A 26,643-nucleotide genomic window follows, 5' to 3' on the forward strand; every position below is an offset into this window, starting at 1 on the left:
GTCAGGTTTGCCCTTATACAATAGACAGTATATTTTATTGATCATAGATTGTGTCTTTTGAAGCCTCTCCACATTTTTGTTTTGGTGGGTTTAGTAAATGCATGCATTTTTTCTTTTGCTGCAGAAATTCAATACAAAAAATGAATGACCCATCTCAGAGTAACTTTATAGAATGCCATTCAGTTTTATTTCATTATCAGCAATCACCATGTTGACAATAGCAGGTTCCTGTTCTTCATTTAGGAGCTCTCATCTGCCCCCTGAGGGAGGTAGATGTTGAATCCTTAGATAGACAAAATACAGTTACATATTAGAGACCAGAGGCATACAGTCACTGTAATACATGGTACAATTATTTACACTTTGCAGTAGGAGAAGCCCTTATACAATATCCTACTTTTTTCTCGGAAATTCTGGATAATGGATGCCACTGTGTCCCAGCTGAGATTTGTCTGTACTTGTTCACCAGCCCCTCTGTATGATAGCCTGATGTGGTTTATGACATGTCTATGATAGTAGCTCTTATTTCATCAGTTGCCCTTCTTTGAGCACCACAATGCATTCTAACTCCTCAATCTACCTCGTCCTTGTCCAGGCATTCCTCTCCCTTGTCCTGGTACTCCTCTTCCTCTCCCTCCCTCTCCCTCAAGCATTTTTCTTATTTTCTTTGTGTTGCTCTATATTGTTCCTCTTTCACAGATAAGCCCAAAGAGGCCTTCTTTTACTGTATACCATATGGTCATGTGATAAGAACAATTCCTAGATGGAAATTAGCTGTGATGTATATATTTGCATAACTTCAATCAGCTGTTTCTCAGTAACAATGGAATAAAATACAGGCGATATATTTGTGTTTCAATTCACAATATAAACAGCTGTTTATCTTGACTTTAGCCTGTAAGGTTAGGTTTAGAACAAGGTGTTATCTGTTCTGGCATACAGTGTTAAAGCATTGGTCAATTTGGCAGTAAAAAAATCCATTGTTTTGGTCTTGGTTGAACTTGAGTGTAAAAGAAGTCCAAGCATTTAAAATTTGTGCTGTATGCATTTTGTGTAAAAGCAACAATAAATGTTTTAATCGTATAGCCTACACAGACAGATGTTGCGCTAACTGAGTTAAGATCCTAGGAAAATTATTAAAAGTATTGTCATAGCGATTGTAAAAAACTGTAAAAGAGTTTTAGAAGAAATACAGCTTTTTACACCACACTGGAATTTCTTCAGATACAAAATAGTGGCTACAAAAATGAACTCTTGAAAAGTATGTATTTTGCGGCATGAAACTGAACAAAAATGTCATTGAAATGTAATTTCTGCAAAGCTGAAATCTGTAGTATACAGGTTTTTCTGAATCCATTTCTGCACATAATTATTAACATTTAGACATGGGTCTATATGCATATAAGATTCCAGTATTTGGAAAAAAAAAATACAAATCTAACTTTGCACTTGTTTGTTTGGTATGAAATATTTAATAGCAAGGACATTTGGCCCTCTAGTACCAAAAAAACTGTACAAACACATGTAAAAACAATATAATTGTCAGGCAGAGCTTCTTTAAATGTACCATTTGATAAAACATTTACACTGCAATTGCATAATTCTTTTTGTACCAATCTTCTCCTTGTGTATATGTATGTATGTATGTATATATACAGTGCATAGTTTGCCAGGAGAGGGAGTGAAATAGCATTCTTAAAAAAATAAATAGAGATAAAATTATGTTAAAATATCCAATCTTACACCAGAAATTTGCAGTCTAAACTTAAGTACAATGCTTTTAAGTCAGTATTTACATTATTATTCAAATCTTAACAAGCCATCATGATACCCGGCTGAAATCATGAAGTGTGAACCAGAACGTCCTGGCGCACTAGTCCTTCATATTTCAGAAATAATATGTAACTTCACCATATGAGTAAACACAAACATTGGCATCACAAAGACCCATGCAGGCATCTGTATTTTCTGAGGGCTTTTCTTGTGGCAGTACCAGTAAAGGATCGGATCTCCTTCTGCAGAGCTTTATTTGAAAAGGTTTTTGTGAGTCTCTGAACAGCTTGAGTTTTTTTCAAGAGGTCACGAGGGAGCTGACAGGCAGGTCTGCTCTGCTTCTGCGGTGCTGGACCTTGGTGTTGGTGATGGCACCGTGCTTCTGCCGCAGATGCAGACGCAGCTGACTCTTGTGACGGAAGTGCAGGTCACAGTTCTCACACTGAAATGAGAAGCCAGGATGATTTCATTAGGACATGTACACCCGGTTTCACAGACGAGGCTTAAGAAAGTCCCAGAATAAAATGCAAGTTTGAGCTGTTTCAACTGATGCATTTGTGCCATTGTTTTGACTCAAGATGCACACCAGTAATGTTTTGTTTCTAAGGCACATTTATTAAAGCTACTTAAATGTCCTAATTGAACTAAGGCCGTAATTCTGGCTTAATCCAAGCCCTGTCTATGAAACCGGGCCTAAATCTTCTTCAGTTTTAAGTTAACATTCAATACTGGCATGTGAAGAAACTAGTGATCAACCGATATATCACCTCAGACAATATTTGGCATGTTTTAATTATCAGCATCAACCGTTGAGTATGGAAGCCCATTTCCAGCACATAAGAAAAAATAAATGCTTTGGGAAATCATAATTATAACATGCTAAGTTATAATGGTAACACTTTACAATAAGGTCTTATTTGTTAACATTAGTTCATGTATTAACTAACACAAACTAACAATGAGCAATACGTTTGTTACAGTATTGTTAATCTCGGTTAATGTTAGTTAATGTAAATGTTCATGTTAGTTCACAGTGAATGAACTAATGTTCACAAATACAACTTTTGATTTGAATAATGTATGAGTAAATGTTGAAATTAACATTAACTAAGATGAATAAATGCTGTAGATGTATTGTTCACTCTTAGTTCATGTTAACTAAAGTAGTTAACTAATGTGGACTAATGAAACCTCATTTTAAAGTGTTACTGTTATAATTGTGATAAAGTCGAAATGTTGAAATACTAAGACATATTTATGAGATGAACAATTTAAATGATTTATTAATTATTACTAATTATGACATAAGTCGAAATTTACATGCTTGCATGACATCAAGTCATTTATGAGATGAAAAGTGGAAATTCTGATTTAAAAAGTCATAATTATGTCACAATTTTCACTGTCATAACAGACATAAAAAAAATTAATTATGAGATTAAAACAAAATTATGACATACTAAGATAAATTATAATATAATGAAATAAGTCAAAATTTACAAAAAGTCATAATGTTGACTATTTCATTATTTCGACTATAATAGTCAAAAGTCAGATTTTCCTCTTTTCATCTCATAAAATACCAAAGCATGATGGTGGCAGAATTGGGCTCAAAATGATGAAATAGTCAAAATTATGACTTTGTCAATTTTGCTAAGTGTCAGACTTTTATTTTGACAGCGTTGAGAATGCAACAGATCCACAGGAGCTCTCATTCTCCGTCTTCAATAGTTTATTATCTTTGTTTAACAGTTTGGTCTAAAATATTAGGCATTTCAACATCTAATAACTGTTTCAAACTATACTTTAAAATGCGACATTTCAAACTACACTGTGGTATATTCAGTTTATGATGAGAAAGTGCTCACATGATAAGGCTTCTCGCCTGTGTGTATTCGTAAGTGACTCTTCAGCGTCTGGAGGTGGCGGAAGCGCGTGCCGCAGGTGTCACACGGGTATGGTTTCTCTCCAGTGTGGATCAGTACGTGAGCCCTCAGATGAGCCACCTGGGAAACCAGAAAGTAGAGGATGAAGCGCCTCAGATTTACACGGTCCCTGTACAGAAACATGGTCTGGAGTTTGTTTTCACCTGGACAAAGCGAGAGCCGCAGGTTTCACATTTGTATGGTTTTTCTCCTGAGTGGATCCGCGAGTGTGTCTTCAGATTGGCGGGCCTGTTGAACTGAGCTCCACATACGTTGCAGCGGTACGGTTTCTCTCCTGTAATTATAAAGCATTCAGAAAATGTACAAACGGCAACAAACAGGTTTTAGAGAGTGTGACTTAAGAATATTCTTTGTTTGTTTACCTGTGTGGACGGACTTGTGGCTAGCTAGGTTTCCTTTATAGCGGAACATGGCTTGGCAGCGGTCACACTTGTACGGTTTTCCGTCCTGCAGCCACTGTGGCTTCTCTGCATCAGATTCGCTTTTGGACTCACACTCGTTACAGTAGAGTCTTTCCCTCTCTGCCAAGACAATCAAAACAGTTGTTAGGCTTTGTCCACACAGTCTGCATACTGTAAGTGATGAAATCAGATGAAATCAGTGTCTTCAGTCTCCGATATTTCTACATCTGTTAATGATATTAATGATATAGGTGTCAATAAGATGCCAAAAAGACCTTTATCCACAACAATTAAGAATAGCAGACATTAAGGGGGAAAAAAGTTGGCTAAAGTAATGGCAGTACTGCTGTATTTTTCACATTCATGAATATGCTGCTAGTTAATATTATTAAAGGTGAGCTATCTAAGATTTTTGCAGTAAAATATCCAAAAACCACTAGGCCAGTGTTATATATTTTGTTCAGTTGAGTACTTAGAATATCCCAAATGTTTCCAACTATTTGTAAATCGTGAGAATTTGCTATTTTAACCAAGGAACCGGGACGTGTGAGCTATGCGTTTGAGGGAGTCGCCTGTCGATTGCGTCATATCCGCATCACCCTCGGTTTCCGGTTTTATTCAGTGAAACACTTTACTCTCACTGCATTGTGAACAAGTGTCATAGCAGCCGCCGAGCGAACGTCATAACTTCCTTTTCAACACACTCAGATATATCTAATACGATAAACAGAGTTGCGTTACCTCACACTCATGACTGGAAAAGAGGAAGTGGCGCAGGCGACCATGTCATAATAAAAGTCCCGCCGCGACTATGCCATAATAACAGTCCCGCTCTTCAATCGCTCCTGCGGCCTTGCTCAGCTCCACAACACTCGGTCCTGCTCTGCTTCAGACTACAGTAATGTTAATAATCGCATCCATGAACATGATTTCTGCCCGAGTCCTATCCTGATTCTTTTCCACCGGCTGTGAGGTTAAGACCACATGTCCCAAGATTCTGCGCTCAAATGTGCCGTCATCAAACTACGCCTTTGAACAGGCGACCTCTAGTGGACGGAAAAGTTACATAGTGTAGCTTTAACTATTAAAACATTTAAATATTTTAATATTGAAATAGGTATTAAATCAGTAATTTATGTAACACATATATAAAATGTAATACCTAAATATTAACAAATATTATTATTTAATATTATAATATTTAAATAGTATATTAAATATCACTAATATATATCAAATACTTAGATATTAATAAATATTATCCTTAACTACTAAAATATTTAAATTAACATTTCATAATCATTTCCATTAAAAAAAAGGAGTTTTATACATAGTTATAATAATAATAACAATAATATTTAGGTAATATATTACATTATACATATGTATATATGATAAATTATTATTATCATTATTACGGTTATTATCTCCCCCCAAAAAAGGGGTCACAGACGAAGTCAAATCTTACACGACCTTAAAAAAAAATCCTATTCCACCCTAGATGATGATTGGAAAAAAATGTATTAATCTGAACATTCTGACTGATGCTCCCAAAATATAAATCTCTTTTAACCAGATTTCAAGCTATGTATAAATGCTGTTTAGGCCCACAAACAATTAGAAAATGAAGGGGAAAAAAGTGTATTCACCTGGTCCTGTGGGTCTCATGCTGCTCTCCTCTGTCAAAGTGTTGGGAAGTGAAGAGCCACGCTCCTCTTTTTTGATGCAATCATCTTCCGTTCTAAAAACACATGACACCATGTTTACAAATACTGCGTCAGATGCTAGTGCTTGCTTTGGCATCCAAGACTTTCACTAGACTGACCTGTTATCCATAATGAGTTGCCCCTCATTGTTCTTGTTGGTGGATTCTGTAACTATGTGGGATGGAGTTAGTGAGCTATTGTCAGTCGCTCCATCGGTGGCGTTCAGCACGATGAACTTGTACTTCTTCCAGTTGTGGACTTTTGGGTGACTGATGGAGCTGGGAGGAGACGCCGCCCCTCGACTGCAGCTGCTGGACTCTGCAGGTGAGTTGGGTTGGCAGTCTGACCTAAGAGGGCTCTCGGGACCACTGGTGTGACACGGTTCAGTGTTCTCCACCTCTGAATGCAGAATCGGAGCCTTCCGCTCTCCCTCAGCTCGAGCTGAACGAAAGAGCACAGATGGGCGGTTCTTCTCTTCTCTGGCTTCCGTGGCTCCTGCATTAGTCATCGTCCTAGGCGAGACTCCGCTGTCCGGCAGGGAGTGCTGTTGACTGGCTATTACGCCGGTCTTGGGGATCTGCCAGAAGGGGTTTGTGGTGTTGGAGGTCTCCGGCGGGAGAGGTAGATGTCTGTAGAAGCGAGTAGGGCTTTCGGTGGAAGTGCTGACTGCATAGTGCAGGTTTGGAGGGCCGTAAGTGCTGAAGTTAACACTTGATTGGCTGTTCAGGGCATCTCGAAGGATGAAGGGATTTTCTGAATTTAAACAGCCATGATTAACCAGCATCTTTGCTCTGTTCTGCTTCACACACCCCCTATGAGAAAACCAGCAGATGTTGAGTCAGTGATTGAGTCCAAGAGAAAGCAAAGGAAACCTTGTTTAAAACATATGAGTCAAGTTCTGCAATTTGTGTTGGTTTGATATTGTTTTGCAAAACTTTCATATATTGGTCTGTCTGTCTGTCTGTCTGTCTGTATCTATCTATTGTAAAGTAAAAAAAAAATATATATATACACATGTAGAGTAATTGTTAATGTTTTGGTTTATATTACTAAAGTTTTTTATCTTTCTATCTTTCTATCTATCTATCTATCTATCTATCTATCTATCTATCTATCTATCTATCTATCTATCTATCTATCTATCTATCTATCTATCTATCTATCTATCTGTCTAAAATATTTAAAAAGTATTTAAATACATATATAGTAAGGTATTTAAAATAATATCAAGAAAATTATTTGATATTTTTTTAGAGTCTGTTAGGGTATTCTATATGATATTATTGTCATGTGATTTTGTCAGACAAAAGTTTTTTCATATATTAATATACAGTAAAGCAGATTTGTTATTTTCGCTAAATAATAAAAGATTTTTATTTTTTTTAAATCTTTTTATTGAGGCTTTTCCTCTTCATTATGATATCTGGACAGCTGGATCACAATTTCTTTTCTTTTTTGTATGAAATTTTTGTATGCCCTTCAAAAAATATGAAAATTGAATCTTAATATAGAAATAAAAAACATGTTCATTAAACATGAAGTGAATTGCTTTTTAGTTAATTATTTAATCAAATATTAAGTAGGATAATTTAATAGACAAAAATGAGGTCCAGTTTCAAATCACATGCCTTTGAACAGACTATGAACAGCTTTTGTGTGTCGTTCTAAGCACTCACCTGGAGTCTATGAACCTCTGGCACGTGTCCATCACATGGTCCATCTGTAAGTATGTGGCTGTGTTGAAGGTGGCTATAATGAAGTTATCTTTAAGAGTCAGGCAAGACGTATACATGAACTCCAACAGTATGGCGAAGCCATCGGGGTCCACCTTTGGATCTAAACTAATGAAGCTCAAGTTGCTCTTATGAGTGTCTGTAAACATGGAGTAGAAGAGGCCGCTGGAAAAAGACAAAATGGAATACAGATGTCACTTACAGTGCATATCATATATTTGCTATTTAAAATAGTAAATCATAGCACTTACCTGCATGCCATCAGAACTGTCTTATGGGCCTGGAACTGCTGCCCACCGACCATAATGGTGACATCAGTCAGGATGTTTCTGCTGCGCAGGCGGTTGAAGTTGAACAGCACATCACCGGCATGCCGAGTGAATTTAACGCAGCCGTCTGCTGCTCTTGACATATTGTTCATCTGCACAGAAATAGTTCAAAACATAGTAAAACATTTGCAAAAAAATATATCTTTACTTGATTACCAAATCTAAAATCACTAATTCACACCATACATTTTTTATTTTATTTTAATGTAACAATGTTATATCTAATGTTTTACAATAGACTATATAAAATATATAAAATGTCAAAATTAAAGATGTGCAAGTTTACTCAGATGAACACTAGATGTCCACAAAGTTACAAGATATGACCGACATTTACATTAGGCCTAAAAGTATTTTGTATTGAATATACTTTGTGAAATATGTTTTAAGATTATTTTGTTCGATTTTGATTAGTTATTTTGTGAAATATAGGGCACTACATTTTTTCATATTTTCATATTTGCTAAATGCACTTGACTTGAGAGACCAATGGCAAAGTGTGCAGACAAAACCTAGTGAGCTGCCTAGTGCCTACCTAGACAGCATGTTTGGGATAAACAATTTCAAACAGCATTACATACGCTTTTATACCATGGGATCTCTCCATGACTAAGTTTATAAGCATTTATATCATTTTCTGAAAATATGCACAATCTGAAAAACTAGCATTCCCTTGCATGATGTCAAACATCACTATATAGTGAGCAGTAGGCTATATGATTTAAGACACCAGCGTGATGCAAGCATGAGGCTGTTCCCGTAAGTGACACTTGTTGAACAATGTGCATGGTGGTATATCAAACCTCGTGGGATATTGACGTATTAAGTATTTTGACAGTATACAAATAAATGTCACATGACATTTACAGGTCACACTGTTACAGGTGTTTGGTGTAAAACCAGCGTTTCGATTTGATATGTGAATGTTGCAGTGTGAAAGAGATTACAGACAGTACACATACATAATCTCATTAACGTGCTTGAAAGCTGACGCAATCGTAGCAGAGTATAATATATGTTCACATGCTGGATATATTAACTATTGATCATTTATTACATTTCCCATTAAATTAATCATTTTGAGAGTCCACCAGCATAAGCACATGCGCAAGGGCGAATGACAAATTCAGAGAAGAAAGAAAAAATAATGTAACAAATACAATGATTTTGACATAATATAACATGTAACATAATGATCTATACGCGTCTACTGTTTTTTAACCACACAGGCAGTCTATTCTAGGTAATGAACTTAGTTTGCCACCCATATAAAGTTGCGCGAACCTGTCTTTATTATACAATCCCGAGTGAGCTTCTTAAATCAACTTAACACACTAATGAAACTTTATACAACAGAGTGAAACTGACATGAGACGAATAAGATTAGTTATTCACGCAATTAGGCCAACAAAAGTCGAGTTGCGTAATTAACCCGACACATCTTAATACAAGAAAGTAGTCTGGTTTAAAACAAAAATACAAATTAACTAACAACTCGTTTTTCTCTAGAGCGTCTCATGTTTAGTCTAGGATTTTTGCTAGATAGAAGAAAAATCACCTGGTATATTTTTCCTGGAAGTGTCGGCCGAAGACAGTTCTTGGAAGAACTCTTCTGAGAAGACGCAGTTCGCAATTCTCGGAATTTTACCAGTGGACTGAACCACAGTGACACGAGAGGGGGGATCCAGAGCTTTCGCTCTTCACGATTCTCTAGTGCTAAACAACTGCTTATCAGAAATATCATACAAGTCCTACTAATTACTTTAAAACTAACACGTGTACTTCGTGTTATTGCTTTTGCCAGCTTAGTTATTAACGTTGTTGGAGTCATTACAATCCGCTTCTCTGTGTGTAGTGGATTGTTCCGGAGACGCGGTCATACTCTACGTCACTCTTCCCACCCTTTCACTGCTGTGCAGGTTCCGCAGAAACGATTCCTCGCGATATGACCCCTCCATTAATGTGTTTATTATGTCATGTTGAACTAAGACAGCCATTGACTCAATGTATAGTCATCATAGGCTACATTATCTTACGAGACAGATGTACAAATAGCAATCTATTTATGTCTGTCCGAGATAAGCAGACTAGTTTTTCATGATATCAGATGTGTAACAAGGGAACTAATGTTGACATTAGCTATTTGTTTGTCTCCACTTCTAGATTATTACCTATGATAATAACACAATATTATTATTATTTTACATGTGTATGGCCTATATATTATGTTTATATTTATATTTTTACTAACTTGGGTGCATTTAATGTTTAAAATAAGTAAACATATTTCATATATATTTTTCTGTAGAAAAGTATGTTTAATTTAATGCTGTAAAATCGATATCGTAATCACGATTATTCACATCCAAAATAAAAGTTTGTTATTACATAGTATATTGTGTATAATTATGTAAATACACACATGCCTGTATTTAATAAAAATTTGTTTATATTTATATATAATAAAATTATATATAAATATATATATAATATATGGGTCAAAGACGAGACGTCACAATTTTGGTGTCCGCATCAAATTATGTTTACAAAAGTCATTTTAGATACATAAAAAACATGTTAAATGCAAGTAAACTGTCTACTTTACTATTTCAAATAACTTTTGTCAAAATAAAATGTCAACATTTAGGGGAAATAATCTTCCAAAGTGTAAAATTGTCATTCAGCGTAATGGTCCGTACTTTGTTTTTGCCATTACATCTTTACATAAATGTATAAAATAACAAGTAAAAAAATATATTTGTTTTCTTGGCATTTTCAAATATGTGTTGGCTGTGTTATATTAAAAGGACTATGTCTTACTTATTTTTTTAAGTATTTAAATAACCAGGGGACTTTTGTCCCGAAAATCCAGTTTGTAAGAGATCATTCAGTGTAACAGGATCAAGAAGCCATTCTGAAATCATATAAAAAACATATCTGTGACATCATCAAAAGGCCCCCTGAAGACCATGTGGTGCAGCAGAAAAGTGAATTCATTGCTCTTAAATATTTGATAATTCCACCTTTTCATGGTGTGGTATCCTAAGTTACAAAACCGCACGTCATTCAGTGAAATGCCAAAAAAACATTTATATTGTTAGAATTTTTAAAAAATAAGTAGATGTTGTGAATAATTGTGATTAACTTTACTGGTCAAGCTCACTTTTTGATATAGATGGCCAGCTTATGGCCTGCAATATAAGCTGAAGTAGAATTTCGTCATTCAGGGTAATGCTTTTTCATTCAGTGTAACAGATATATTTATGTAAAAAATTAAACAATATACTTATTCTAACCTGTAATCATTAAATATATATATAAAATAATGTGATCATACAAAATTGTATTATATTTTAAATGATTTTCACTTCCTTACAAAAACTTCTTGCTGGCAAATGGGTAAACCTAGTGGTTTGAAGGATAGTGGCAAAGTATAAAGATTTAAAAATTACAATTAATTAGTATTTGTGTGCTGGACTTTGATACTTAAATAGAGTCTTTTAATATGCCATCAAATGATTCCTGTTTTAAATATGCCTAATAAGATTTTCTGATACATAAATATTGTTACACTGAATGACATTTTAGTGGGTGTCTTCTGTAAATCATGGTAAAAAATGTGTGATAGTCATTATTTTTTGCTAAGAAAATATAAAATTAAACAGGACACATTCTAATGTACAGGAAAAAACTAAATTTAAAGCTGTATTACACATTTATTTTTTTGATGCTTGAAAACCCCTGTTTCGTCTTTGACCCATATACAGTATATAGGCCTACATGCAATTTTTTTCTTAAATATAGTGTGTGTGTTTGTATATGCATTACATACATAATTATTCACAGTACACACACATATATACTATGTAAACACAAACTTTTATTTTGGATGTGATTAATCACGATTAATTGATTTGAGAGCACTATTTAATTATAAATAATTTGCATATTTCATAAAGGGTTGAAATATTTCTTCTAAATCAATGAGTTTGTTTTACATTGAATTGAGTTTTGCTCAATTCATAATAGATTTAAAAAAAAAAGCTCAAACTTTGACCTTTTTCATTATTTGAGCATAGATAAATTAATAAAAATGAAAGATGAACCTGTCAAATAAAGACTTCTCACAAAACGTTCTCATATCCACATTCATTTACAGGGAATAACATACAAATTTACTACAATTTACAGACAAAACATTGTGTATATTATGGCAAACAGTGCTTTTTGATACTTTAAGCAGGTGTTATTTATACATTTATGAATTTTCATTATTGGGTGCACTTTCCCTTTAACATTCGCCTTTTCTAACTGCTCTCTAAAGTAACATCACAAGATCTGGGAGGTCACAGATTGATTACAGCATAGAATTAAGATGGCAACTGAGGCAAATAGGTTCTCTCTCTCTCTCTCTCTCTCTCACGCACACACACACACACACACGCGCGCGCACACACACACACACACTTAAGCTCATGACTGCTTCGGCAGTGTAACTTAACACTCAACAAAGCAGCTATTCAGGACCATAACGCAGAGCACTATTTATACATCAGTCCCAAAGAGGTACTGGAAACACGTACATTAGGTTGCACAGAGCAATCTCTCTCCTAACACATTCAGGTACTCCAAGAGCAGAACTAATAGTCAATTATGAATTCCCTCATGAGATACTAGAGGGCCAGAGGTCAAAATACAGAAGTATTTGTAATAAAAGTATCGAGTACTGAAGTCACAACAGGTCTGATGAATTATTTTAGTTGTTTCATGCATGATTTGGCATCCATTTAGCCTACTTTATTTGTTCAAAATTTTATAATATAATTTTTTTTAATGATTTGAATAATAGCTAAAGAATACCTCATTATTCTATCATTTAAATGGGAGTGTTTTAACAATTATTTACAACATATTTTGTCAACACAATATAATGTTTAAAAGGCTTAAATGATTTAAGGATAAAGATTTAAGATTTTATTTTACATTATAAGACTTAAAATACTTTAAGAAATGGACTTCATTGCCTTTATTCCCTATTATGATATTTGCAGTGTATCAGTGTTGGGTAAATTAATCTAGAAAGTAATTCATTACCAGCTACAAGTTTTTTTTACAGTATAATTAGATTACTGTATTAACTCTCTCTAAAGTATTGCATGACTTAATGATTACTAATTACTTTCTGAATCCCATCAACCTCGACCAGCTGAACAATACAAGGATGGGCATGAAATGGACTGCTCTTTTAATTTTTTTCCCAATTAAATAATATCAAATTGCACAAATTATTCTTGAGCTGACCAAAGTATTTACAGGGAGAAGTTTACATTAAAAACATACATTTTAACATTCAACATTACATTTTGATGTATATTAAAATCCACTATTGTTTTTATAATTCATTAATTTACATTTATTTGTATAGCGCTTTTCACAATATCGTTTCAAAGCAGCTTTACAGAAAAGGCACGTGACTACATTACAATTTCGAGTGATCTGTTATCAGAGGTGATAATGCATAACACCCAACACTGTATATAGGCAATTAAGGCAATCAAACATATATATATTTGCACACGCACGCACGCACACACACACACACACACACATGTTGGGTTTTCATGTTTTATGGGGACTTTCCATAGGCGTAATGGTTTTTATACCGTACATACCGTATATTCTATCCCCCTACACTGCCCCTGCCCCTAAACCTACCCATCACAGGAGACATTCTGCATTTTTACATTTTCAAAAAACATCACTTAGTCTGATTTATAAGATGTTTTCCTCATGGGGACCTAAAAATGTCCCCACAAGGATGAGGATTTCGGATATTGCCATCTTTGTGGGGACATTTTGTCCCCACAACGTAGGGATTACCAGTCCCCCAACCCCCCCCCCAAACACACACACACACACACACTTCATCAGGTACACCTGTTCACTGCTTGATAACACAAATATCTAATCAGCCAATCACATGGCAGCAAAATTAGGCATGTAGAGATGGTCAAGACGATCTGCTGAAGTTCAAACTGAGCATTAGAAGGGGGTAGAAAAGTGATTTAAGTGACTTTGAATGTGGCATGGTTGTTGGTGCCAGATGGGCTGGTCTGAGTATTTCAGAAACTGCTGATCTACTGGGATTTTCACACACAACCATAGGGTTTACAGAGAATGGTCAGAAAAAGAGAAAATATCCAGTGAGCGGCAGTTCTGTGGGCGAAAATGCCTTGTTGATGCCAGAGGTCAGAGGAGAATGACCAGACTGGTTCAAGCTGAGTACTCAACAGTGACTCAAATAATGCAGAAGAGCATCTCTGAATGCACAACACATCAAACCTTGAAGCAGGCGAGCTACAGCAGCAGAAGAAACACCGGTCCCACTCCTTTCAGATAAGAACAGGAAACTGAGGCTACAATTCACACAGGCTTACCAAAATTGGAAAATAGAAGATGTTGCCTGGTCTGATGAGTCTCAATTTCTGCTGCAACACTCAGATAGTAGGATCAGAATCTGGCGTAAACAACATGAAAGCATTGATCCATCCTGTCTTGTATCAACGGGTTCAGGCTGGTGGTGGTAGTTTAATGATGTGGAGGATATTTTCTTAGCACACTTTTGGCCTCTTAGAACCAATTGAGCATCATACATGCTACAGTTTACCTGAGTATTGTTGCTGACAATCTCCATTCCTTCATGTCCACAGTGTTTCCATCTTCTGATAGCCACTTCCAGCAAGATAACACGCCATATCACAAGGCTCGAATCATCTCAAACTGGTTTCTTGAACATGACAATGAGTCACCAGATCGCTTTGGGATGTGCTGGAATGGGAGATTCTCATCATGGATGTGCAGCCGGCAAATCTACTTCAACTGTGTGATGCTATCATGTCAATATGGACCAAAATCTCTGAGGAATATTTTCAGCACCTTGTTGAATCTATGCCACAAAGAATAAAGGCAGTTCTGGAGGCAAAAGAGTCCAACCCGGTACTAGCAAGGCTTACACATGAGAGGAAACATTTGGATAGTAAAAAAACGTAGCATGCTAGAATTGAGGACCGTAACTTCTAATCAAACAAGGCACTGAAAGACTGGCCTAGAAATGTCTGCCATGCACGGGTCAGTCATTACAACGTAGAGCTTTTATGTTGCACATCTTGTTCTGTATTTCTTCTATATGGGAAAATAGTTTCTGAAGTTCTTTCATTGTGAAAGGTTGGCAGCTTGTCATATCTCTTAAAGCTCATTGTGAAACTGCCCCCACCTCTCTCACACATCCAAACACACGCTTCCTCTTTCTTTAGAAGAGCAAAGTGCCCTATCGGAAATAAACGCTCAAACGCTGTCTCAGATCTCAATTCGATGGACAAAGACTCTTTCTAGAGAAATTTGGATCGCCTTACATTCATATGGCTTTTCTGTGTTGTTGGTCATGTTCAGAGTGAAGGTCATCCTTTTCTTCAGAAACATGCACACATAATATATTTATTATGGATTTATTGACCAATCATTCCACACCCAGGGTAATATTCTTTTTTGTTAGTGCCATTTTTTTCACGACCCACCCTGAAAAATCTTTGGCCCACCTTATGTGGGAGTCAAGTCTGTTTATCAGACATTTCTACTTTAATTAGACTATAATGCTTAGGTTTGAATGGTAAATCAAGGTATTTTTTTATCAACATAGTCTTACATTCATATCACTTACACGTATCTGTCACACAAATCAATACCTGCCAATGGCAACAATTCTGTATCCTTTTTACTCATCACTATCACACATCAAAGACACAATTCAGAAAGTTGAGAGGCTGTTCCAAGAAAAGCGTTCATTTACAGGCCATAGATGACTCAATGACTGTGGTTATGAGTTCACTCTGTGCTTTGGTTCTTCAGGTTCATGGTGATTGGCAAGGTTGCAGCTACAGAGGTGTAAAACGTTCCTCATGTATTCACAAACATTCACAGACGCTTGGCTTAACATAAATATATATATTTTTTCTGATAAAAATTTGTGTTGAAATAAGTGTGAAAGTTAAAGTGTTTCTTTACATTACAGTTGTTTATTTGTCTGATTATGTCATATATTACCATTAAAAATGGAGCTGTGTGGTCAATGTTTATTAGCTTTAGCAGCGATTTACATGCATATTCCTACACTCTCAAAAAAAGTACAAAAGCTATCACTGGGGTGGTACCCTTTGAAATGGTCCCAATATGTTTGAGAATCAGAATCAGAAAGAGCTTTATTGCCAAGAGTACTTGCACACACAAGGAGTTTACCTTGGTAAATAGGGTACAAATGTGTACCTTTTAAAAAAGGTACCACCCCAGTGATAGCTTTTGTTCCCTTTTTTTCTGAGGGTGTGGATATTACTGAAAATATTATCTTTCAGCAGAGACGTTTTCAAAATTTCTCCTTTCAGGAAAAAAGAACAATCTTGCACACATGGGTGTGTCCAAATGTTTGTCCAATTAAGGAGGCGTATGCGTGACATTGTTTTGAACAAAAAACTTTTTATGCATTTTGGCCGTTCATTTACACGTCAACGGCATTTTGGGAGTCGGAAGATGCAAACTTTTGAAAGTTTTTGAAAGCAACTCTCTGTGTAAACTACAAAACTGTGAATTTGTGAAAACGGTGACGTCATGCTGTATTCAGTCTATAGGTGCGTAGGGTTTTTTTAAACAAAGTAACATCACAATACAGCAATTTTTGTCATTTATGAGGATCTGTGTGAACGGGGGTCGTTTTGACAACATTGTCAATCTGTATGCGGAAAAATGCAAAGAAAAAACATTTAAGTTTTTAGTACATCATTGTCATGTAAACCCTTAATCTCCCTCTTTCTAATTCCATTTGCCTTTAATGAGCAACAGCAAAGCAACATATCATGGTTTATGGCTGTGATGTAAACCATAGTACTGCTTATCGAAGCCCTTATCCCTTCCTGCTTCAGTAGAAATACATTAAAACAGGAAAAAAAAACTAATAATTTTAAAACTAATAATTTTAAAGCAATCAAGTCAATTTGTTAAATAAAGCCTTGTTTCCGCCGAAATTACCCGGACCAATTTGTCCCATGAACTTCCCCCCTAGACCTGTTGCTGTGAATATTTGGCAGATTAGTCCAGTGACGTAGGACTGCGCATGACTTTCCAGTTCCTGCTGAATTCCGTCCTCATAATCTTAATAAAGCCTGAACCTCGTTGTCGGTCCATCAGTCGTATTTTAACTCCATTGTTAAATCGAATAGCAAACAACTCTTACTCACCGCAACTCAGACTTTTAAAAATGATGGTTGAAATGAAATGCATGAACTCAACCAATCAGCATGTTCAGTGCCCAAGTCCCACCCCCGAAAATTCCTGAACTTTGAAAAAATAGTTTTCTGTTTTCTATTTATTATTAATAATAATAATAATAATAATAATAATAATAATAAAAATAAATAAATAAACAAATAAATAAATTGTTCTGTCCTATGTGTTCTGTGCTAGATTAACTGAGACTTGTTACAGCACTTGCATATTGTTGCCCTTGACTGTTTTAGTTGCTTCTATTGCTCTCATTTGTAAGTCGCTTTGGATAAAAGCTTCTGCTAAATGACTAAATGTAAATGTAAATGTACTACCTCGTGAGCAGGGACTTTCTGACGGGGAAATTTTTACCTGGAACTTCATTTATACCCTGGTCCACCCCAAAGTCCCTAGTTCCTGGGGAAAGTTCCTGTGGTGGAAATGTGTCTTAAGGAATTGAATTCCTTCCATTGCGCAAATGAGAAGATTAATAATCTTAAATCATATTAAAGTGCCCCTATTGTGCTATTTTAAAGGTTCCTAATTTTGTTTTAGAGGTCACCTACAACAGGTTTGTATGTATCAAAAGTCAAAAAACACTTTCATTTTCTCATAATATACATTGCACATCACCACATTTTTCAATGATTCTCAAACGACTCATCAGATGATTCAGTCCCTCCTTTCCGTGAGCTACTCTGCTCTGATTGGTTAGATGGTGTTAAAGTTAACATTAAAGTTAAAGGGGTCATAGAATGACATTTTTGTGCAAGTTAATATGATTCTTTAGTGTCTAAATGAAAAGTTTGTAATACACTTTAATTAAAAATTCTCATTAGTATTGTAAGAAAACACTCAATTTACCTGGTCAAAACCAGCTCAATTTTCAGCAAGTCATTTCAGTGTATGTGACTTTAAATGATAATGAGCTTTGCTCACCCCGCCCCCTCTGCTCTGTGGGGCGTTTGGTTCGACCCGACACAACACCACAACGCACGTGGAGTGTTGCCTTGACAACATTTGAGGGTATATTTTCGAGAAATAATGGCAACGGGAGTCTCTGAAGACACATCTAAGCAACCTTATCATTTTGAACCGGAGTCGGACCAGGAACAGATGAAGAACCCATCGAAGTTCGAACAGGACGTTTCTGAATGGTTGGTTAACGTCATGTCACTTTGATCTATCTTTGTACTGGCAGAGTAGCGTAGTTGCTATGTGTTTACTGATGTGTTAGTTCATTGACAGATTGATGTTGTGTTATAAGATTTTTTTTTTTTACATTACTTCTTAATCAGTAACAGACACCGTTATAAACCATGTACAAAAGTAAGCTTAGTGTAGTGTTACCACGTTAACTTTATCACCCGAGTACACAGTTTGTAATAACAAACATAACGCGTTGTTCATTATAAACGTGGGATTATGAATTATATTGAGAACGTCATAAACAGAAAGCATGCCGTAATGTAACTTACCCTGTAAACTTTAGCCTCATTCATCGTGAAGCGTGCAAGCGATTTGCAAAGATTAATATAAAGGTTAATAAAAGTTACACTCACATCTTCGATCTTCCTGAGGTGCAGGAACACGATCCTTTTTTCAAGAGCAGCTTATTAGCAAAACCTGCTTTATACTGACGCTCGTTTATAAAGCAGTCTGCTGAGAAATGATTGCGCAAACATTGACGTTGATCGGGGGAATATTCCCTTCTAAAACAAAACTCAGCACTGCAGCCACTGGGTCTTCAGCAGTTCGGATTTAGGAACATCAAAATGACTGCTATGTTCGTTATTACACCCAACAACACAACACCACAATCGCTTAGACGCCTTGATGACAGCTCGCTCAGGGCGGGTCTGTGTTGAAACGCTGCTGTCAATCAACAATCTTAGGAGGGGCGTACACCGTGTAACGTCACACGGTCGGACGGCTCGATTTGAGACAGGGGAAAATATATAAGGAGATTAAAAAAAAACACTGGATGTATTTTTATCAATATAGGATGGTTGTGTACAGGCACTGCCAACACACATTTCCGTATAATCAACTTGTAAAAGTGCATGTACCATTCTATGACCCCTTTAACGTTTTTTAAGACAAATCTTGCTGCATCCTTTATCTTTACTCAAAGTTTTAAGAATGCCAGACAATCTGCAAGACTGGTTAAACCCAGCCCTGCAGCTCACGCTGGAAACCTGTACATTTTTCTATCCAACTTCCGTTACAAATTTTCGGGGACCAATCACAAACTGGCTTATCCACCTGGCGTGCTATTGGGGAGTTTAACACGATGACAGATAGAGAAGCGATGGATCGTTGGTCTGATTGGTTGAAGGACTATCCAATTGCGTACAGAGTCATTTGAACTATGCCCGTTGACAGGCCCGGATTAAGAACATGTAGGGCCCTGGGGCTATGACAAACCCAAGGGCCCCCATAGTAGCCGATCTTAGTGCCACAACGTTTTCTACCACAGAAATAATTAGTATTTTTTTAAAAACTAAATCTTCAAAGCACAGAGATACAATGAGTATATACTGTCTGAATTTTCCATTTTAATATTCGGTAGGCCTTAAATGCATAAATGCATTAACTCCAGATATGAGGTCAAAGCAAACCGGTTTCCAGAAAAAGCAACAACTTTTGAGTATATACAACTGCCTTAAGGAGTTTTAAAACCTGTGAGGTCCCAAATTTGAGGTATTTTGGGGGGTTTGGGGGCATGGTCCCCCAAGAAAATTTTGATTTCTCTGATCTATATATGTGCATTTTAAGATGTTTGAAGGCTACATTTTTTTTAATAATAAGCTTTCAAAACCATGCAGGTGGGCCGTAGATTGTCATACCCATAGTATAACACGCGACTTTGGGCTTCTTTTTATGGCAGGTCGTGTAAAAAAAAAACACGTGTTGCAGTTTTTTGGGCTTATTTTAAAAAATGTGTTTGCTTGTTAGGGAAATATGACAAGCAACTTCATTTCTTTACATTTATGGTCGCTGTTTTGTCCAATACATTGACTGACACTGTCTTCTCAAAGCTAATAGCCAATCAGTGCTATGATACAAATGCTGTAGTAATTAGTTCTCACATCCCGCCTCCTTCTCCCCCTCATTGAAGAAAAATTGCATTCAATGTGACATTATAAATGCACGTAATGATAGTTAGTAGACGTAAATAGACGTATACATTTCCACAAACAATGCCACCAGCAGAGATGAACAGAGATGGAGAGGAAACAGGGAGGACAGGCACCTCATTTAATTTAAAAAAATATTTGTATAACATATTTATCATTACAGGCTATAATAAAAATAAAAACTAGTATACTAACAGTAGGTATGGTTCCCAATTAATTTATAATAAATATGTGGCTATATTGCAGCACTCCCTTAGTGCTTGCATACATCCCAATGTGCATACTATCCATCCTAAATAGCATGTGACATTAGTAATTTTCAATACTATTTAGGGCAGATAGTATCAGATTGAGATGCAGGGCTTGTCTTTTTCACAGTTTGTAGTGCGTGTTAACTACTCTGCACCTAATATGTGTGCACTAACTCCGACTAAATTGGCCTTCACGTCACTTTTTCCATCTCCAAACCTCTTCTGTTCACTGCTGATTGGAGGATATTTCATGCCCTTTATTGCAATTTGATGATTTTTTGTAAAATCACATCTGTTTTTGCTTTTCAAACTCAGAGAGGTTTCAGTTTAAAATGTTGCAGGCTCATTTATTGATAACAAAATAACTGATAATAAATTATATTGATGATAATAAATAATATAATAATATTGGGCTTGTTTTTGAAGCTGTGGTTGCTTATACACGGGTTTCCTGTTTACAAACATTACAGGGTGCGTGCGCATCCTGGAGGCAGAAAGACAGATCGCTGGCCCGCTACTGCAACAACATTGAAGCTTTCCTTATTGTTTGTATATAACTGCTGACTCAATAAAACGTGATTTTAGTTGGATCTGTTTGTCTGTCTTTAATTTTGCAGTGTTGCTGTGATACATGTATGAATGATCATGTTAGGTAATAATTTTTTGGCAAACGCATGCTTCCCCCTAGGTATGTTAAACATCAGGCACCCAGCACTGGATCTGTTGGTACAATTAACCACGCAGCAACTCCTTGGCATTTTGACTTACAGACACGCCGCTACTAACCTACAACACGAGAGGTTTCTTCTTTCTGCCTCTCGGGTGCGTGCGCAAGCAGTGATGACGTCGCCGAGAAATCCATGTATTTGTCTTGCCAGAGTTGGCAACACTGGTCATACCTGCTCTCTCCTCATTTCATCACTCTCTCATTCTTTTTCTCTCAGTTTCCTTCTCTTGCCCTGTCTCTTCCCCTCCTAAAGCTGAGCTCTGGCTGATAGTCTGTTCGTTGTTTAACATTGAACGTTGTTTGAAATATGAAATGTTTAGTTTGGCTATAATGTATAGGCTACTTACATCTCACACCGTTTACTGAAGCGTCGCGTGACTCGCGCAGCAGCTTATGTGTACATAAAGCACTCTATTGGTGGTCAATTATTTCACAACATTTATTAGCTATGTAGCCTACACCTCGGAAAAATACAGCGGTCCGGACCTCGGAGACCTCCCCAGATAGCAAAAAATATCGGCACGGCTTCTTTTTGCCGCCGGCCCTAAGCTGTCGGCTATAGGTGCGTCCCGCTGGCGGTGATGAAACGTTTGCCGCCGAATACGTCACTCCCATTTCTTGCGAGATGCCGCGGCCGACTAGCCGGCGGGCCGCCGGCTTCATTTTCTCTGGCGGTTGCCTCCGCCTAATGGACCGCGGCCGGCTGGCGGCAAGCCGCTGTGAAATACAAGGATTTCTACTCTCAAATTCGACCAGCCACGTTGGCTATGTTTGGCTTGTTGGGAAATAGAGTGGAACTGACAGCATTTTAACTAGTTCTCACATTTGAAGCGATTATAAAATCATAATAGCCTATATGTGAATTATATCAAATATTAGTTTTTTTTGCTCCAAAGCCATTAGGGTTTATAACAGATTCTTGACTCTTGATTCCATGATAAGGTTAGGTTTAGGAAATTACATTTAAATTTTCACTTGATTATTTGCATGTCGAGTGTGTTTAAACAGTGTTGGTCAATTTGACCCATAATGGATGTAGGCTAATACTTTTTTTTTTTTTAGCATAATAGGAGGGTTAAGAAAGTTTGAAAGTTCATTTTAGGATAACACTTATTTTTGTATTGGCCTTTTTTCTATTTCTTTTTGGACTGACTTTAAAATAGACATGACAAAAAATTAGAACTAACTTCATGACATTTTACTTTGTTTTCAAAACCCATATTTTTCTGAAAAACAAAAATATATTATTAATTATTTAGGAAAAATTCTACATTCATAAGACAAGAATAACTCAAAAGAAGCCCTCTAATATTACCTCTTATAAAGCTGATTTTTACAATATTTGAAACCCTCTCAAACATGAGGTCGCAAAACAAAAAGCTTACAAAAACAGAAACCTGAAAGCTTTTCAATTTCATGTGACTGCCTTAATATTATAAAGTATTTTCTATCTCAGAATTCTTATTTTTATTATTTATTTTATATACAGTGTTACATTTGTTGTTATTCTTTGTTCTACATATTCGGAACTGTACCACAATGCTTTATTATTTTTATTTTTCTCTCATTGTACTTTTTGTATTGTACTTGTCTATACATGTACTAATTTAAATAAAAATAAAATAAAAAAAAACAGAGAAGTACCTCCACCGGCCGAGAGGGGCAGTATACTTAAAAAAGACGGAAGACAAACCGGTAAAACATACAGATTTACCAACAGCGGCCGCTCATCACATGGTTTTAGTATTTGAAGAGAGGAGATCAGAAAATATCCTCGACTACGAGCGTTTAAGTAAGTACATGTTTCCTTTTTGTGTCACACAATATTATGTTCATTTTTGATGTATAGCTATACCGGTAGGTTGTTTTAATTAGTTTGTTCAGACACGCACGCTGATATAGTGCACAATACACAGTGTTAGCTAACACGTGCTGTTTCGCCTTTTTTACACACTGAGTTCAAGCATGTTCTACATGTTAAAATGTATCTAGCTACTGTAGGTAAGTTAGCCAAAGCTTTACATCTAGAAAGACTTAAGTTTAACTTTTGGTGTTTTCTAACAAAACAGAATGATGTATATAGGTTATTTAAATTATTTTGTTAGTCCGAACAAGCATGCTGCTAACGTTAGGTCAGTTTTAGCAAGTGTTAGCTAACATGTGCTGTGTTGCTACTGTTCTTCTAGCATTTAAGGTCATTTATGAGTTATTTCTCTGAACTGCTGTACTTATTATGTTTGAGGACAATGCAGTTTACTTGAATCACTACACTGAATGAATACATTTTACTGTTCCACATTTGGCTGACCAGTTTTTCCCCCCACAGCATAGCTACTGTATATTCTGTATTTAACGTTAACAATGCGGTTTTGTTCACATTTTCTTGCAGATACCTTGACCAGAGCACAATCGGTTATCTTCATCCAAGAGACCTATTGTTGGACAATCGTTTCGGCTTTCAAGGTAAATAAATTGTTAGTCACAATGTCTAGTTACTGGGCTATAAGGAGAAGAATATTGAAAGGAGTTGAGATGGACAAACAGGAAATTGCAGATGTTGGAAACTTTAACAGTATGGAAAATTGTGCCTGTAGTTGTTGTTATATATATATATATATATATATATATATATATATATATATATATATATATATATATATATATATATATATATATATATATAATTAAAATAAAATATTTTTTATGTAGATTTCCAGAATGAGAACCAAGCCCTGAGGGAAAGCAATGCACGAGCAGGTGAGAACATGCACTCTTTCTTAAATTTTACTTTTTTGACTGTGATGTAGGTCCAAAATTACCAAATGCCTTTCATTTTGTAGCTTCGGATGACAGCGGCTCACTTCATGAGCAGGTGAAGCAAGTTGGGACAATGTTGACGACGTTTGCTCGTACTGGGCAATCAGGTACAACTTGCAAACAACACCTGTGGTTGTTGGTTTAATTCCCACTGGGGCCACCTGTACATGTAGTAGACCTAGTTGTAAATGTCATAGTTTAGTAGTTGAGGGACCAGGACTGACTGCTTTATTCTTTTATTCTGTGAACCCCTGTAGGTGCAGATCAGACCCTAATGCTGCGACGTCTTGGAGAGTTTGGCGATGTTGTGCATAGCATGGACAACAAAATGGACACTATGCTGCAACATTTCAGTGCCAATGTGTCTTTTGGAGAGTTATCCCTGCCAGGGGGTCTGTTACTCCCCCTAGACAACCCATTTGGCGTTGCTTGACAACAGTTTGAGGCAGGATAAAGAGCTCCAGTAAGTGTGCTGATTTTGTTTATAATGCTGTAGGGTAATCTAAAAAGTAAAATTTAAGATTGTACACTGCATATTCTACAGTCTGAATCACAGCCTGTCACATTTTTATATTTATGTATGAGAAGCTTCAGAGATATGTAATTTGTAACACTTTTTTGTATTTTCAGCTTCGGTTTTTGGCAATCAAATGTGGGAGGGACCTAAAGACAACCGTGTGGCGAATGCTTTAGAGTATCTTCTCTAATCACCTTTCCATTAATACAACCTGGACGGGTGTAGGGGATAAAGCATGTTTTAGAGACATGTTCCTGAAGACCATTGTTCAAAGTAATATATATATAAATATATAAATTTGTTATATATTTAAGTAGATGTGTGTGGCCTTATGACATTCACATGGAATGACAGATCTGTATTTTCTACAGGAGCCATCCGGAAGAACCCGGCAACCCAGGATGCCACTGATGAGGCGGTCCAGGTTAGCGCTATGCGTTACCTGAAAGGAGCATCTGATCGTGAAGGTGGAAAAAGACGCCGCACAGCTGAGAGGGACCCACAGCCGACCTCTTACACCTAGGCTGACTACTGACACCTGGAACCCTTTCTTTATCCTGCAGTCAGTAACATCAAGACCCCTAAAGAAGCCAGAAGTTTCAGGCTACACTCACCCAATCCACACTGTTCACTGTGGAAATTACTTTTTTTTTATTCCCTGTGACCCTGCCTTGAAGGCAGCTCCTTGGATAGATATGGGATGGCGAGGTTGTTTGTCCTTTATATAGGCGCACAAGAAATCACTGAAGATAAGCCAATTTGCGCTGCCTCATTCTGGAGGTCGGGGAAAACCGGAGAACCCATAGTCAGGCTTGTTATAATGTTCTGTTCTACTACTGTTCTATTCTTCTCCAGAGCTTTACTCTAAATTATTACCATTTATGCTATTGTTAGAAATGGCTTGTTAAATGTGATGTTATACCTCGATTTATTTGGTATCCTGCACATTCTTTGGTACCAAATATCCTCATTATTTGATATAATATTTAATGGTAATTCTTTTCATCCCAGAGCTGACCTATTTGTTATTAACAAATATTGTAAGTGTTATAATTTGCTTGTAAGGCTGTTTTTTTTTTTTTTAAACCAAAATTTAATTGGAAACATGCAGGTTCTTTAGTAAAAATGTTTTTTGTTATTTATAGGCCTATTTAAGCTTATTTATTGTCTGTTATATTTAATTTATATTATCTTGTATCATTGATAGTTAATGTACTTTGAAATGTGGAATAAAAATGCCAAATGGGAATTTATCTGGTTTGTTCAATTATTATCCATCATAAACTGCATGTTACAAATATATGAATAATAAATAAATATATATATTATTTATTACACAATAAGCGGAGGCAGATCGTTCGAAAAAAGCGTTTGCCTCCGCCGGGCCGCCTTCTGGTATAAAGGCGGCGGAACGGCGGTTTGCCTGCGGGCCGGCGGCGGTACGAAGGCGGTAGGAAGCCGGCTGCCGCTTTTAAAAAGCGGCTGCCGCCGGCGGTGCGCCGTCAAACGTGTTTGCGATTACGCAATTCTGACGCTTCTACAGCCGCCGGATCACCGCCGGTGGTCCGCCGACTCATTGCTATCTGGGTCATAGCTGGCTACGGCCATCGTGTAGTCTATATTTACCTCATCACTTCAGACATGGTCGGAGCTTTTCAGTCTGGTTCAGCCAATTTCGCCACAGAGCCTTTACTGTACACATGATGTTGAGCTTGTATCAAATTCAAATGGATAAAACGACTGCCTGGCGCTCGTTATGACTTCAATGGAGCGGCGAAAGCGCCGAACGAGTTTGTCAGCGACGACCCAGCTGCTCTCGCGCTGCCACTGCTGGATGCGCGTGCGGTTTATTCAGGTAGCGCCGTTTCTTCACCTGGCTTTTGATTTTCCCATGCACTCGCAGCACTCCAGTAGCCTAAATAACAGCGCTTAATTTGTGGGGGCGTGGTGTGGTTTTGCGAGCGGCCCAACAGGAAAACTTTAGGTGCTCCCGA

The 26,643-nt window shown here is 36.8% G+C and overlaps 1 protein-coding gene and 1 long non-coding RNA gene across 4 annotated transcripts; one reads left to right on the forward strand and one right to left on the reverse strand.

Annotated features, from left to right (window-relative positions):
• Window positions 1-669: 669 nt before the first annotated feature.
• bcl6ab (BCL6A transcription repressor b) lies at window positions 670-18,818 on the reverse strand (the record flags this gene model as incomplete). Of its 3 annotated transcripts, none has more annotated exons than XM_079819130.1 (9): window positions 670-2,215; window positions 3,642-3,779; window positions 3,863-3,993; window positions 4,082-4,240; window positions 5,770-5,861; window positions 5,946-6,638; window positions 7,503-7,724; window positions 7,811-7,980; window positions 18,760-18,818. In XM_079819130.1, the coding sequence occupies 8 exons, from the start codon at window positions 7,978-7,980 to the stop codon at window positions 2,072-2,074; spliced, it is 1,749 nt and encodes a 582-aa protein (XP_079675256.1). In that variant the 3' UTR covers window positions 670-2,071. The 3 variants fall into 3 exon arrangements, with proteins under 3 accessions (XP_079675256.1, XP_079675254.1, XP_079675255.1); XM_079819128.1 differs by lacking the exon at window positions 18,760-18,818 and adding an exon at window positions 9,447-9,733; XM_079819129.1 differs by lacking the exon at window positions 18,760-18,818 and adding an exon at window positions 9,381-9,407.
• Window positions 18,819-22,904: 4,086 nt separating this feature from the next.
• On the forward strand, window positions 22,905-25,901 carry LOC307127713. Its single transcript, XR_013816677.1, has 7 exons — window positions 22,905-23,107; window positions 23,705-23,778; window positions 24,025-24,072; window positions 24,156-24,239; window positions 24,390-24,595; window positions 24,763-24,922; window positions 25,021-25,901. It is a non-coding gene; the product is annotated as an uncharacterized lncRNA (long non-coding RNA).
• Window positions 25,902-26,643: the final 742 nt, after the last annotated feature.

This window comes from Gobio gobio, assembly GCF_949357685.1.
Source record: "Gobio gobio genome assembly, chromosome: 6".
NCBI classification, from domain to species: Eukaryota; Metazoa; Chordata; class Actinopteri; order Cypriniformes; family Gobionidae; genus Gobio; species Gobio gobio.